At 42.4% G+C, this 16,870-nt stretch overlaps 2 protein-coding genes across 2 annotated transcripts in view; one reads left to right on the top strand and one right to left on the bottom strand.

Moving 5' to 3' along the window:
* Positions 1–254: 254 nt before the first annotated feature.
* On the bottom strand, positions 255–5,371 carry gpr137 (G protein-coupled receptor 137). Its single transcript, XM_083785536.1, has 8 exons — positions 5,212–5,371; positions 4,089–4,638; positions 3,557–3,606; positions 3,110–3,347; positions 2,606–2,755; positions 1,629–1,757; positions 1,363–1,475; positions 255–1,024 (listed from the first exon to the last, which is right to left on the bottom strand). Exons 2-8 carry the CDS (start codon positions 4,464–4,466, stop codon positions 934–936), a joined length of 1,149 nt encoding a protein of 382 aa, XP_083641662.1. The 5' UTR covers positions 4,467–4,638; positions 5,212–5,371; the 3' UTR covers positions 255–933.
* Positions 5,372–7,329: 1,958 nt separating this feature from the next.
* The window catches only part of LOC310873412 (choline transporter-like protein 1), a 31,829-nt gene continuing 22,288 nt past the window's right edge, over positions 7,330–16,870 (top strand). Inside the window, exons 1-3 of the mRNA XM_083785782.1 lie at positions 7,330–7,438; positions 8,168–8,257; positions 9,114–9,256. Coding sequence (XP_083641908.1) covers positions 7,415–7,438; positions 8,168–8,257; positions 9,114–9,256 — 257 coding nt within the window. The 5' untranslated portion in view covers positions 7,330–7,414. The remainder of the gene's footprint in view (positions 7,439–8,167; positions 8,258–9,113; positions 9,257–16,870) is intronic.

Raw genomic sequence — 16,870 nt, forward strand, 5'->3', positions numbered from 1 at the left:
TGAAAAACTTAGTGGATAACATTTAAACAAAGCCAGGAATATATTAAAATATTAACTTTCAGACAAACTGTTTTAAAGCTGCATCAGCATCACAGCATTTCCTGCCATCGGTATGATACGATTATTGGCATGTAATACGATTGAGGTGTAGTTCCAGACTAGCTTGTAGAATAGTTGTCTGGCTATGCAAGATTATTGAAGATGAAATCATCTGGGGGAAAAATAACATTAAGAACAGAATGAAAACCAGAACAAAACCTTTCGTTTTTTTTATTGGATTGATGCTGATATAGGTACACGTTAGGGGAAACCCAAAAGTGAGAAACTAGGTTAAATTGCAATGTGGAAATCCTGATCTTAGCCAAATGATTGAAGTATTTCTTTTTTGCTACACAAAAGGTTATCAAAATGGTTATCAAATAACTTCTAAATTGTAAAAAATAAAATAAATCCCTTTCCAATAGTCACAAATGACAAAGCTTAAAATAAAGTAACTAGTGGTATATGGAAGTGTTCCAAAAAGTGCAATACGTTTAAATTAGTCTTATTTTTAAGTAAAAGGAATGTATTCAGCTTGGCTGGCGTAATAATGAAGTAATTCAAAATATAAAAGTTGTAGCTTTTTAGGATGATAATCACCATATTGTTTATGCATATCATGTAGAAAACCTGGGAAATATCTAGGCTAACAATTCTCCCTTCAAATTGAAAAGCAGCTGCATTTCACTGGTTGACTTTCCATGTTGTACTAATCACTAACAGAATTACAAAACATTTCAAAGGTGCATAATTGGCACCGGCTGATGGACTCCTGAGGTTTCAGTGCAAAAACTACCAAGTGAACGAGGTACTGGCCGGTAGCTGTGTGTGGCATGTCCTTGAGATAGGAATCATCAATGGGAAACTTCCTACCACCTTTATCACATTTCACGATCAGTTCTGGGGGGTGGAATAGAAGGAGTGATGGTTCTGGTCTGGAGGATTGCTTGCAAAGAGAAGAGGAGTTGTCTCTGATCCATACCAGCTGGGAGAGTGCAATCGAATGTTAAACATTAGTTTATAAAAGATGACATGTTGAATTTTAGTACATTTTTTCATTCATAAGACACAATATAGCCATTCAAGTTACATTTCAATAAGTAATGAGCCAAACAAGACCTTGTGAAAGGTAATCTTTAAAGCATAGCTGCTTGTTTTGTATGACGTCTTGAGTCTCATCAATCCCAGAATATTGCAGCTGTGTGCCTGTGTGGTATGCACACAAACTCGTTGAGCCACCAGGTGGCCGTACAATGAGGCAAGTGAAAATAATCAACTAAATGTCAAGCTGAAGACATTATTGAAACAGCAGGTAAACTATACCTTGTGTGTGGATGTGCACTATGTGCCCAAGGAACAGATGAGTCCCCATCGCTTCCTTGGGGATCATCGAAGAAATATGGGCGAGGTAGAACCCTGGTGTTAATGTTACAGACCTTGGAAAATCGGAAATAAGATATCAGTGACTTTAACAGTGCTAAATATGGCTGTGGTAGATTTTGATATTATAAAGAAAAACAAAGACCCTTCATTAATACTGTCATAGTCCATTAAGACCTTTTGAATGCTACAATTGACAGATCACTGACCTTCTCTTGAGTAGGCCGACGCACCCTAAAGATAAGAATGAGGAGACTGGTTGGCAGTAGTTCCCATATGAAGAGGATTGCTCCGAAAGCCAGGTATCCCCTGTCTCCCAGCTCATTACGCAGGTCAGCCTACAGGAAGACAAGATCAAGCTCCAGATTTGATTTCATCCGATGGGAAAATTTGATTGTAGCAAGGCTATTGTCTAATGTCGCATTCACACCAGAATGCTTTACTGCAATTACCGGTAAAACAAATCCTGCTGTGTATTGTCGGAAATATGAGGACGAGTACATTAATCAATTGCTTAAGGAAACATAAAAACACTGCAGTGTACAGAATATTCTGTCTGTGCATGTAGTGCTGTCACTGCTGTCACTGTGTGGGGAGTGGGGACTTTCTTCATCTCGATAAACTTAAATGTCGGAGGTCGGATACATTTTGTGCTGCTGTCTGCGCTCAGCACTTTGCCTCCATGCCCAAAAGAACAGTGCGTGCGTAGAGAGAGAGATAGTTCAACTCCCCGACGACACACTGCATGCATGCACGTTACTCTAATTTTACGTGACGTTCTAACTATTACTCAGAGTATAATTTTAACCCATAGATTTCACTGTTTAGTTTATGAATTGAACACATTGATAAAGGTCCCTGCTGCGTTTCCTGCAGTGTGAAGGCAAACGCAGCAAATTAAATATGCAAAAAGGATGTAACTCGTCCGCCCATTCGCATCGAGTCTACCGAATTAGAGGTGTGAATGCGACCGTAGTTAGTTGGAGCAGCACTTGAGGCAGATCAATTCATCATTAGAGTGACATTTTTCCATCTATTTGAGGGAAGGTTAACATTTTACATGCAACCTTAATGCATAATTAACAATTGGATCTAGCTAGTCAAAACAAATATAACACTAAAGTTTGCATGGTAGCAACTAGCAACACCTCTAACCTAATATCCCATTTGGCTGGGTGATGATTACCTGGTCAGAGACGTTGTACCAGTCAAAGTCAAATGACTCCACATGGTGATCCTGGGAGAGAACGAGGACGGACAGGTTGTAGCAAGCTCGGCTGGTAAACAGCAGAATGACTGTTACTCCTAATGCTGCCGTACGCCACAGCGTGGTGCCCTGGATAAATATGAAGTGAAAAAGGTAACACCATTAGCCTGCACGCATAGGACTACTGATGATGGAATATAGTGAGACTAAATCCTCACGTTCACATTCTTTTACGTGAACATTTAACCCAATTTAATCGCCAATTGCTTGTGTGGTCCCTGACTCCCTGGTCCCCATTTCTGCCAATCCCCATTTGCCTGGGGAGGGTGTGAGCAAGTTTGGCAACCAGTGCCAACCACTGCTGGCCTCCCACCGACAAACACTGCCAATTATGTTTGTTGGAGCAATTGACCAAGCTGTAAGCATTGTATTTGCATTGTGTGTGTAGTTATTCTGTCCACATCAAGTGGCTTATTAGCACACCTTGCTGTTCAGGTAGGGGCCGGTGGAGCGTGAGTGTCGGGTCAGGAGCAACAGCAAGGCTACCAGACACACAGCCTCCAGAATGAAGAGAATGTCATTGACTAGAACCCGGACAAGCACCAGTGTCCAGGTCCTCTCCACCGATTGCCTGTTGTCTCGCTCGCCGAGAGCCGCGCACACCACGTTAACACACAGGAACACAGCACTCAGCAGACCATATACACACCGTGCTAGCCACCTTAGGAGGACAAAGAAATCAACAATGACTGCGTCAGAAACACCATTAAATACAAGTGTAGCAGTGCAGAAGATGTAGGTTAAAAATACGAGCCATTTTTATGCCACCTAACTGCTCTATGAATTACAGAAGTTCCGACTGAAGATTACATTCCAAGAGGCCTACTGTCAACAAGTGTAAACAGGTTATTATTGATGAGCAGAACTCACAATGCTTTGCCAGGCTGTGAACTGTATATCTCCTCAACTTTCAGCAACACCTGTGGTGGGGGGGGCAATGAAAATGACATAATACTAGATGTCAGTTATGTGATAGCCATCATCCTTCATAGCAATAAACTACCATGATTGAGTGTACAGATTAAGATTTATATGACCAATGACCATTATCATCACATTATATAATATAATCCATTATGTGTTCATTATTGTCCCAATATACACATTCTTCCTGGTATGACCGTTGATCCCAAAACCTAATATGTTAACAAGAGATGTAAGTTGTTGGTACTTCATTATGATACCATCTATGCTAGTGTTCGATCCCCCAGAGTGAGTTAGTGTCCTTGAGCAAGACTCTGAAACCCTATTGCTCCCGATGTGCAGGTTGGTGCCTTGCATGGTTTCCTCTGCCATTGGTGTATGAATGTGTGTAAATGGATGAATGTAATGCACAATCTATGTAAAGCACGTTTTGATAAAAGCACTATATAAATGCACCATTTACCATCGCCACTCTTACCTGAGTGAAGTACAGGTTGATGAGGCTGAGCGTGAAGAACTGCAGGCAGACAGGGGAACAGTAAAGCAGCCAGTAGAATGGCATGGGCAAGTGGTTGGCTTCCAGTGCATTATGGAAGTAGAAGGAGAACAAAGTAGTGCGGAGAGCGGCCCAGAAGAGGCACAGGAACAGGAAGACGCTCTGATAGCTCCATCTCTTGTGTCGGTAGAGTAGGAGCAGCCATAGTTGGACGTACACCACCAGGAAGAGGCTGGCATACAGAGCGGCGTAGAGGATGGTAAAACCAAGCTGGACTGAAGGGGCCACAGCTGGACGCAGTGGAATAGGGGGAGAAGGAGTGGAGTTTATTGGAATGTCAGTTGTGAATGGTGCATCCATTTGTGGTGAAGTAGAGACCAGAATATTATCCAGCAGTGAGTGTCCTCTACTGTTATGAGGGGTTCATTTAAAGTGTGCACAAATCACACTTTATTGGTGCTGCAGACCCCATGTAGTGGAATCTTCGAAACACCATCCATTTGTGGCAGAGTAACATTACTCTTGGTTGGCTCTAACATTCAGACAGGTTTTCTGGAAGCCAAAACAGACACAAATAAGGTTATCAGCAAGTCATGAAAATACGTGCAGGTTTATAGAGGGTATGCACGCGACATCATCACATCTTCTCTTCCTTCTCAAAGCTTCCTTGCATCGAACCCTTTATTTTTCCTAGATCAAACCCCGGAAGTTATGCAGGAACGCCTACTGAGCATAACTGAGTGGCAAAAAACTACTTTCTGGCCTTGACAGCCAATGAGCCAAACATCAGAACAGAAAACTTGAATTTGATTGCATTAAACGACATTAAACTCACACTGCATACCCTAGCTTGAATATATGTCATTAGCTTGAGAGTACGAAAAGTCGCAGTTATTAGGTGAATGCTGGTTTAGTTGTTTTAAAACTTAAATGGCAAGCTACCTTTTTAACTGACATGTCTCCTGACACACCGTTATAATCGGTGGAACACTGAAATCAAACGGCCGTACGTCTCTCAACAACACTGACAGCAAGATACGTCGTTAGCTAAATCAGCTAACTTAATTCTAGATTGTCTGATCATCTTGAAATACTCATCTCGAACACACGTTTTTCTCTTTACCTGACTATGCGTTTCTTTCAGCTGTCATTAATCCCTTTTCACGGTAACTTGTAAACCTTATTCAGTTTATTTCACCATGAAGCATTGAGGCTGATGATCATTTGTTTATGGCGTCGATTCGTGTGTGTTGTTTATCCGCTGATTCCGCTCGCTGAGTTTCCTCACTTCCGCAATCTGTCAACCTACGTATGTATGATCCTTTCTTCATCCCATATCCGGGGGGGGGGGGGGGGGGGGGGGTGGGGGGTGGACGCGTTGTGATTGGTGTAGGTTAGTGGTTGCCTGACAACCATCATCCCATTCCCTCCCTCCAGGTTATGGGATTTTAGAGTTGAACGTCCATCTCTATTATTTATAACTCTATGATTCATTCCAAATACATCCCTGATGTGTCAGTCCCTCCTCAAAAGTCCAAAGATGCTTTGAATGACGATAATTATGTGTAAATACGATAACACCAGCTTTAGTCATTGCTTGCTTTAATAAGAAAGCCATACAGTATGTCGTTGACCTTATTTAGCTGTCCACTGTAACTGTTTAACACAGTGGCCTGACCATAATAAAATAGAATAGATATAAATGTGAACCAGCTAGCACATTTGCTTAATTACTGTAAACCATGTAGGCCTACTAGAAAGAACTGAAGAGATCATTGTGAGGAGATACCGCTACCAGTACACTTTGGAAACATGATTGTTTTTACTAGACACTTATCCTGTCCTAGGTTCAAACTTCAAGCATTTGCATTAGTTCACAAAAATTGTATTTGTCTGACATCTAGTGGACAGTTATATAAATGAATCTACATCAAAATCCTAAAATAGTTTTAGGTCACTTTGAGAGTGTTAACAGGCTACATTATAGCCTGGTTAAAACTCAAATTTAAGATATGTAAACTTGTAAAATCTTATACAAGCTGGCTCACGCGCGCGCGCGCGCGCGCGCACACACACACACACACACACACACACACACACACACACACACACACACACACACACACACACACATCACTCTCCCCCTGGTACAACAGAAAACAATGGGACAAAGAAGCTCTCTCTTCCATGCAGATTGACATCTCCCTGGCATTGCGCTGCTGATCTTCACATTATGTTGGCACAGCCAGGAAGATGGACCCAACGAGACTGTCAGCAGGCTCCCAGCAAGTCAGGATCAGGGCTCCATACCGAGAATCTCCATACAGAGAAGAATACCAAACCGTTCGAAGGGTAGGGTATATCGTTGAGAAATATCAATGTTAAAAAATTATGATTTCTGTATTTTGCTGTGTGGTCACTGATGAGCCAGCATCAAAATAGAAAATATAATGTACTATTATGTAAATTCAAATTAGTTAGGCTAAGATGTCAGGGCTATATTTGGCTTATTGTAGGCCTATTCATAATTGATGTGTCATGGAGATTTACTGCACATTTTGTGGAAACCTAACAGGCAATGTTCCCATTTCTATGGTGTGAGAATAAAACAACAACTAGACTCCTAATTTAGAAAATTTACATTTAGCCTAATAATTCAATTAATATGAATTCATATATGAAAATTGTTAAAATAATAATAATGGGTTTGCCCTGGAAGAGAGGGACCTATATCCTGATGATGGATGGAGTGTTTGTTTTTCCTCATAAAAAGGTTTAGGCCTACTTGTCAGCTTTCGAATAACACTGTATACATTGTATAAACTGGTAAGGCCAACTGTAGGCCTATATGGCACGTCTCTAAAGTTAGTTCAGTACCTAATATAAAAAGTACAGTATTCACGACTCCTCCACTAATGTCCCACCATCATCCCGTTAGCTATCGCATCCCGTTATCTGCCTGGGTGCCCAACGCGCATGCTCAATTAGATGAATGGATGGATGCTACACCCCTTTTCCGGCTGCACCTGCACGATCCACCAGGAAGTGTTGGTGCGGCAAATCCCGAACTATTAATCCGTAATATACATGGATGGAGGTAGCAGTGAGACATTAGCATGCATTGTGGATGATATGTGTCAATTCCATCGGCCTATCCATTAAACAGCGGAACCCGTTATCGGATCGGTGCTGCGCAAATTCATGCAGGGGTAAACGTATAGGCTGCCGTCAACTCCCTGCAAGTTTGGGTTATTGTTGTCTTGTGGTGTAGCGTTCAGCTGCTCTTCGCAGATCTAACCCTGACTGCAATGGGATGCTGCGGTAGCACTGAGGTAAGGCGACGCTCTCATCCACCCATTATGCCCTTGTAAACATTGTTGCACCGTTGCATCGTGTTGAATGACTGAGCTGCTATACACTGTAGCGATCCACAAACCCAATTATTTCATAGTGCCGTGTTGCAATCATGTAACCACACAATGCGAATCCAGTACACTGCTCCGCTGAAAACGCACGGCGAAACACCGGCCTTCTTTACATTGTGTCGTCACTGTCGTGTTGCTAATAACACAATGTGTTTATTATTGCGACTGTAGAATGCTATGCTACTACAGGAGCTATATCCTAACCAGATTGCAAGCAGATGGCAATACCAGAAATAGCCCAGCTGGTTAGCCCCGAGTCCGACCCGTTATAGTAAACAAACACCCCACCGTGCGTGCGCTACTACGAATGTGCGCTTTTCATCGTTTGCAAAGGCATTGATTTGCAATTGACAACAATCTAATTGACGATTTTAAGCGAGTCTTATTGGAGGAGAATTAGCAGATATGAGCCATAAATGCTTCGAGATGATATCGTCATTTACAGTTATGGACTGATGCTATAGAGCCTGGATCAGATAGGCTATACGTTTGACATTTGTTTGTAAAAAAAATAAAAGAAACGGGGGCCTTCGTCTTTCTCATGGTTGTCAGACAGTTTTTCACGACATTACCTGGTGGTGGTGGTGTGGCCGCACAACAGAAGTGCTCACGTTGTTTTTTTGTGTTTGCTTACAGAGGACAAAGAGAGAATGGAGACCCTTGCAGGATCGAAGTTGCACGGATTTGCCGTGGTTCCTTCTATTTACAGTTTTCTGCGTTGGCATGGTGAGTCTGAGCCTCAGCATTATGATCTGCTTTTAGCTAATTCCATGGCTTTAACTGTGCTGTAGAAGAGTCTACTTACTGAAAGTCCTTCTATTCAGCTTTGTTAATTAGATGCTGCTGTGCCATCACAAATGCACTCGTTAATAAATGTACCCTTTGCTCTTATTATTACATTCACATTTCCAATAATGTTGTATAGATTCCATTGCCACAAAGTCAGCCTGCTGTCTGTGGATTTTATCTGATCACACATTTCACAATGACCTGCTTATGGAGTTGATAGAATATATACAAATTTGCTAAAGCTTTAAACTGGTGATTATATTCATGGAATGCCAATACACAGAATAGAGCAGCCTTACAGTAGCCTAGGCTGCTCATCACATGGTTAGATATTGCTTCTGTCTTATTTGCACCCACACACGTACAGTATTTACACCTCACACATATCATCGTCCTTTTTGGGTTAAGACAAGTGCACAATAATTCTGTCTGCCCTGATTGACTTTCATTTAAGTCTGTGCAGCCTTCATCAGCCCTTGTTTAATTAATGTTAGTTCTGCTGAAATATTGTAATGATTACTTAATAATTATGATAATGAAACAGTTTTCAGATCCTTAGTAAAACTAGTTAACTAAGGATTAACTCTGTTAATGCAAAACCATGAGATTAAAGGCATGTTGACATGAAAGAATAAACTGCCATGGTTGAAAATTGTTCATGAGAAAGCACCTCTGCGATGGAATAGACAAAACAAAAACAAAATAGCCGAGCCAACACTGACTGGTGATAACTTATCTCACTCTGCATGGCAACAGCTGGATGCTAACGGATGCTTGTTTCTTCTTCCTTTAGGGCAGCATCTGTGGGTACACCATTGTCACAGGGGGTGCTGCACGGCTTGTCTTCGGATATGACAGCTACGGCAACACTTGTGGCCAGCGCAATGAGCAGATTGAAGGGGTCAGGCTTAGTGGTCTGGACCACACTGACAGAAAGTGAGTGTTCTTGTTCTTGCACGGCATCCAACACTTGTAGGTACAGTTGATGGGCATTGGAATGTGTCATTCAAACATGCTGATACATTGATACACACAAAGAGGTGGGGGTTTGAAACAATCAAACAGATCCTGTGTGTGTGTGTGTGTGTGTGTGTGTGTGTGTGTGTGTGTGTGTGTGTGTGTGTGTGTGTGTGTGTGTGTGTGTGTGTGTGTGTGTGTGTGTGTGTGTGTGTGTGTGTGTGTGTGTGTGTGTGTGTGTGTGTGTGTGTGTGTGTGTGTGTGTGTGTCCAGCAGACAGCTGCAGATCTGTGGAACAGTGCATTTAAACTGCAGAGTAGAAGGTTGTCACATACGCAAAATGAACAGATTTACAAGCTTCCAACACTATGTGATGATACCAGGATGTTAGCTTGAAGATCTGTTCTTTTTAAGCATGCACCATCACGCAAAGTTATGATGTTGAACATGCAGGTCTGGGGTCTGATGCAGGTCAGTGTTCCTCTGTGTATTGTCATTCTTTATTATAATATATGACTCTTGATACAAACAAAGTAATAAGTAATATAATATTACTTTTTAAATGAGTAAAAAGTAACATATTACTTTCATAAGTTATATTACCCAACACTGAATTTTGTTTATTTATTTTTATCTAATGTAATTCTGGGCACTACACTTCCTCTGCCAACCTGGGGAGGGCAGCGGACTGACCTCATGCTTCCTTCTATGCATGAGGAGTCCAAGCTGCTTCTTTTCACCTGACAGGGGATTTCCCCGGTTGGACATAGCGTGTGGAAGGAACACATTATTCCAAACAGTTCCTTTCCCCTCCATCAGGCGCCCCGGCTGGCCAGGGGGAGGTAGTTTCCAACACCGAATCTTGTAGTTATTGGGTAGGTAAAATCATTTGTAGGGTAGGATTGCGTTGATTAGAATCTGTATGTTGATAATGTGATTTTAGGTGTCTTAATATTGGAGGCTGTCAGCCTAACAGCATTGTTTGAATAATGAGCTCAAAGCGTTACAGAGGGGAGGAATAAATGCAAGTCTTTGTCATAGCAGCACTGGATGGAAATTATATTATTGCATGTAGAAATGTTACATTTCTTTTTTGGTTGCTTTTTACCCATTGTTACAACCTTTGCGGTGGTGTAGCTACTTTACCACTGCACCACCCGAGCGCCTATGTTACCTAATATTATTCTTCAAACCATTGTCAAGTACCAGGAGGGATGCCTGGGAGGTATGCCCTAATAATAATAATACTTACAGCTCCAAAGTGTGTGTGTGTGTGTGTGTGTGTGTGTGTGTGTGTGTGTGTGTGTGTGTGTGTGTGTGTGTGGTGTGTTGTCATGTCATATTGGCATGTTTTCCCCATGCATGTGCACACAGTTTTTTGTAGGTGCTGCAATCTGTCTATCTCTCTTTGTTAGTGAGACACGCAGAATACAATAGGTGTCACATTCTGTCACTCTGTCTCTCTCTGTGTGTGCTTGCGTACGGTTCGTGCTGGGTCTGTGTCTGTCTCTGTGCATCCCATTGCCTGGAGCCGAAGGTGGCTGAGAGATTATGAATTCACAGAGTTCCTTGGCCTACTGGTAGTATGCACACAAATTGAAACATGTAGTAGTTTGCAAAATTAGCCACTGACTAACAAACACTCAGACATACAAATAGTCAGACAGGAATGAGAACATAACCTCCACTCCATAATCATAATCCCCGCCCCCTTCAGCCTGGCAGAAATACTTATTATATCATTGAGGATTTGCTGCCAATAACCATCTTTGAAGCTTTAATAGATTTAAAAGTGGAACATGGTGTTGCATGTATGTATCCAGTTCTAACCTCATTAATTCCACAGAGGAGTAGAAATGTTTGAATGAGGTCCAACGTGAAAGCCCTAAAGCTCCACTGTCAGTGTGAGAACTTCCTCAGCCACTTACAGTATTTATGTATGCAATGCACACTTTCCCATTGGGAGTGGTCAGGTATTTCAGCCTTCTTAATTTTTGTGCCAGCCTAATTCCACTCTCACACCTCTGATGTGTATTTAATGCTTGGTTGATAGAACTACAGTAAGGGAGAACTCTGACTCATCAGCAGGGGCAGCTCCTTCAGTATTGTAGATAGCAGAGAACATCCATGTAACATAATATTAACATTATGATGAATAATACAATTATTACATGGGCTATATAGTCTGACATAGTCTGAAATCAACTAACATTCTAAACGCCCACTTGCAATTAGTCAGGTTTATCCTCCAGCCATCTTCCAGGCAGTAGTTGTTTTTTGATTTTGTTTACGAGTGAAGTAAATTAAGTGTTGGACAGGGACATTTCATCATGACATCTCGCATATTCGATTTTGAGAATTCTTTGTGTGTGGAGTTTGAGAGAAGATAGAGGAAAATGGGGTCACCTAAAACAATAGTGTTCATACTCGAGGGAGCATGAATACGTTCAGCAAAATTCATGGTAATGCTACCATTCAATTTTGAGATCTCTTGCTTGGAGGTAGAAGTTTTGGTCTAAGGGTGGTGTTGGACGACAAAAACAGTAGCATCTTTCCAGTTGAAAACACATTTAAAAATAGGTCCCGTTTAATTTATTATTATTGTTTCAACCAAAACTGCAGAGCTAATACATCATGTTGTGCCCATACCCCGTCACAACATGATGAATGCATGTAGCACTAAGCCATTTCTCCATCACGTCTTTGAGTTAGAGAGATGGAGGCAGGCAGTGCCATGGTGTGTATTCTGCGAAGGGAGGAGTATGTGCAGGGTCTCTGGCTGCTACTGTACAAGGAAAGCCCTGTCTGTTGTCGTCTTGGGAGAGATGGACACAGGCTGCCCAACAACTTGCACATGTGAAATGCTCTCTCTCTCTCTCTCTCTCTCTCTCTCTCTCTCTCTCTCTCTCTCTCTCTCTCTCTATCTCTAACACACACACTCTCTTCTGTCACCTTTTCTAATTTCACACTCTTTCTCTCTCCCTCTCTCTTGATCTCTTTCTGTGACCATTGTTTATTTTACCCATTTCTTTTTCTTTCTGCCGAAAGTGACAGCAACCACTGCTAGACCAACAAGTATTCATGTTTTTCTCCCTATGATTCTGTGTTTGTCGTGTGTGTTTCAGCTTCCATCATACAAGCAATTTAACTCCTTCAGCCTGTCGGGTGGTACAAACATTTAGTGTTTGACAAGTGACAAACCCTTCCTTCGAAGAGTAGCAAACAACATACTGATCTGTTGCAGTTACATTTGAGGAACATCATCCTGTCACTGGGTGATTGAACACAAGTTTGAGATTGTTACAGTGCCAGTAAGAGTCTTTATTCAATGTGCAAATCCCTTCCAGAAAGAAAAGGTCTAGGCCTATCTTTACATTGTGTCCGCTATGGGCCAATATCTTCCTTCAAATTGACCCTTGACTGATGCTGTGTGAACTCCTGCCTATGGGCGAGGTTTGTATTCAGCACATAGCCAGGAATACAGTACAGTACACTGTTTACTTCTGATTGATCTCAGAGTCGCTGCTATATCGACATTTTGGCCACTCCTTCAAGGTCTATGGCCACATGGAGACGATTCACACTATGGTCCCGGGTGCGCACTCGGGACCACTTTGCAGATGTTGTGGTAGTGTGAATGATGCGTAGTTGACGGTTTCTTAGCATTCATTGTTACAGCATATTGTTGTTCATGTTTTGTTGTGCTTCACCATCATCAACATTTTTCGACTGCGGTCGAGATCATGTATTTCACAATGCCACTCCAGACTTCCCGGTCCTTCATTGCCATCCCCAGTTCCGGTTTTACTGATGCATGTGTCCCTAGCGATGACATCAGGGAATGACAGTTTTCTACCTCTGGTCTGCTTTGAGGCAGGATTCCAGAGAAGAAGGGAAGATATAACCTCATTGTAAGATCTGTAGCAGTGGCCGGCAAACTGTGTTCTTCTTGATGGGACTAGTGAAGAAACACGGGGAAAGTTGCCGTATATTAGATTAGTTGATGGGTGGCTCTTCCAAGAGAGATTTTGTGCTCTCATTAGAAGGCGCGTGTAAGTGCCATCCAACCATTTCTCTAATTTATTTTAAAGTGTCCATGTCTCGGAGCCATAGAGTAGAATCGGCTCGACGGTCCTCCTAAATATTTTTTACTTTGAACATCTTACTAAGCTGGGATGACCAGATCTTATGCATGTCATTGCAGGCTGACCAGGCCATACCCTTCCTAGTTTGAAAGCCCCTTTGGGAAGAAGATATATATATATGAACCCAAATACTTGTAGTCCTGTTTCAGAGGAATGTTGTTAAGTGTGCTTAACTGCTGATGAAATATAACAACAATAGCTAATGATTGTGCCATCCTGTTTGTTACTCATCTGCTAGTATTATCATTTTCCCCAGTTTAACATTTTGCCCAAAGACATGGATGGTCTTTCCCTGTCTATCAGAGGGTATGTGTAGTTGTACACGGTAGATGTTCTCTGGTCGTAAGCAGTATAAACTGGGATTTTAAAAGTTTGCAATGGTTAGACCATTATTGATTGCAGAATTGGGTTCCGACTTCCAACAACCCATTTGTCTTAGTTTACAGTGTGTCCAGAGTAGACAAGGCAGACAAAATGCCAACGCATTCTACTTTTCTCTCATGACTCATCCAGGTATATATGTATAGTGTAGCTGTGTGTGTGTGTGTGTGTGTGTGTGTGTGTGTGTGTGTGTGTGTGTGTGTGTGTGTGTGTGTGTGTGTGCGTGTGCGCGCGTGCATATATGCGTATTCTGCTAGCTAAGCAGCTTAGGTCAGAGTATGTCTTTGCATATACAGTAAAAGTTCAAAGTTAAGCCTCCTCTGGTTTTTAAGCTCTGCTCTCTTTTCTCTGAGCCAACAGCTGCCTCACCTCAGTGCTGATCCATAATCACCACACTAAATGGCAATTATGGGCTTCATTACCACACCTTGACAGGCTTCTGAGGGTCAAAGCATTGATGTCTTGTGCATCCAGCTGGGCTGAAGACGCAGAGGTAACGTCAGTGAGGAGTGAGGTATCACGGCCACAAAGCACAGGAGTAAACGGCACTTCCACATCCTCCACATATGTCACGGTATATGACTTGGCCACCTGAACTCTCCTCCGGTCTCGTGCTTATTGCATATTCCACTAGTCCCTCCGACCCTCCCCATTGCAAAAAGAATAGGATGGCAACTGGCAGAAGAAACTTGGTAACTAGATACGCACGCACGTTAAAGCGTAGGCTAGTCTCTGTTTGTGTGTGCATGGTTGTTGTCTGTAGTGGATTGATTTGGAGCACAGATAAACGAGGTTGGGACTCGGGAGGAATCGTGTGTGTAACACTGGCTTAATATTAGCCTACCAATTAATGGGCCATTTTCAGCACCACAAGCGAGTGACACAGTTTTCTTTAAAAAAATAATGTAAGTGATTTTCCTTGGTTAAAATAAGTGTTAAATAGCTATATGTTCTGATAGTACTCATTGCTATAGGTTACAATGTTTTGTTCAGTAACGGGAGTCTCTGTCTTTCCAGCTCTTTATTAAACAAGAAATGCTCAGTTCGGGATACCAATTTTATCTAATCAGGATAGAGAACTCGGTCAGGACACAGATTAAACAAGTGAAATTGGGAGTGATGACACACAAAAAAATATTTATTAAATAGCTGCCATTGCACTCCGTCCGTCCGTGTGTCCGTCCGTGTTTCCGTCCGTCCTTCCGTCTGTGAACAGCTAATCTCCGGCACTGTTAACCCGGTCGATGCCAAATTTTGCACACACACTCCCTGGATGCCAACGATGAACCTCTGCCCCAAAATCACACATGCTCTTCATAGTCATGTGATCAACACTGGTTTGTTTGATTTCTCATAATCCACCCTCATTGGCTACGATTGGCTTCTAAACTTTTCAGGAGTAGCCCGTTTTGTACAAATCGCCACAACTACTCAACGCAGCGTCCGATTGTGATGAAACTGTGCATGCATATTCCCACTAGGCTTTGGAAGAAATGCCACTTGACAGTTTTCAAATCAGCCTCATGGTGGCGCTACAACAGGCCAAGCCGTGTCTCACACACACACACACACACACACACACACACACACACACACACACACACACATATATACTGGGCACACATATTGCTCCTAAACATTTTGCCAAACATCACACACTCCTATCCTCCTGGTGGAGACCTGTGCCCAGAAGGGCACTTTTTCTAGTTTCTGCTATTGTTACCATGCTTGTGTGTGTGTGTGTGTGTGTGTGTGTGTGTGTGTGTGCGCACAGAGGTTATTGGAATGAGGTGCTGACAGTCAGCACACATCCTAGTAGAGATGAGCTCAAGAGACTGCTGGATATGCAAAATGTCTACTTTAGTCTAACAATAACCTTGAATGTACTGCACTGGATTCAGTGGATTGGTCAAATTGTACACTGGACAAGCAGCCTGGCAGAACATTGTGTTACGAGTGTCAAATGTATGCATGTTGTGTTTGTGTCAAATCCATGTGTGCTAAGTTGATGAGTGTGGGCAGAATGCCCATCCCTTAGCTTATAAACAGCTTCAGACAGATGGCCCCCATGAAGGATTCCATTATTAAACTCTCCCTGTTGCCTTTCTCTCTGCTTCCCATTGCCAATACTGGTGGACCCATTCCAATGCCAGCAGCCCGCTCTCTCTCCATGGGGCAGCATTTTATAATATCTGCATGAATAAGGTATTGTTGTTAGTCTATGTTTTAGCATTCCAAATTTACCAGCGTGGGGCTAGATTTGATGGTCCTTGGAGATGTTTTTCAAAGACATACATTTCCCCTTGGTAACATTCTTGACATTTCATGTGTTCCATTTTCTTGTTTCTTTGTTCTTAATTGCTTGTTTTCATGCCTTCGCTTAGCTGTGGCCAGATGTGGCATTATGTTTTCAGGTTGTCCTCAAACAGGATGTCTGTACATCCCCATTCTTGTAAACAATATATCTCTCAACACCTTGAGGGAACTTTTTCAAATTTGGAACAAACGTCCACATGGACACATGGATGGTAAAATGTTTTTCAAAGTCAGTGTCCTCACATCTATCCCATTCTCATGAACGCAATATCTCAGGATTTGAACACCTGGAGGGAATTTCATTACATGTGGCACGCATTTGGATTCAACATGGAACTGATTTAAATGTAGTGGTCAAAGGTCAAGCTGCGGGTGCAGAGTCACTCCCATGGTGAGGGAGTGTGTTTGGCTCTCTGGGCGCAAGCTGGCAGAGGATATATAATTCAATGAAAGCAATGTTTTTAGGCCTGTTTTAAGTATGGATACGGAAGTTTCCGTATGGCCTTCCATGTTTTGGTGGCTGTATAGCAAAATGCATTTCTCCCCACGTTTGTGCTGAATTTAGGGGGAACAGGATCAGAGGAGCCTCCTCTGGCGGAATGCTCATGGGCGACTCTCTCTGTAGAGAAGTAGTTAGACAGGTACATGGACAACGTTCCTCAGAGTATCGTAACGGGGGGGGGGGGGGGGGGGTCTGGTTGTTGCTCCAGTGTGCGATGTGGGGGGCACACGTTAGTCCGACATCCCAATA

The sequence above is a fragment of the Protomyctophum parallelum genome, assembly GCF_964188405.1.
Source record: "Protomyctophum parallelum genome assembly, chromosome: 16".
Classification (NCBI taxonomy): domain Eukaryota; kingdom Metazoa; phylum Chordata; class Actinopteri; order Myctophiformes; family Myctophidae; genus Protomyctophum; species Protomyctophum parallelum.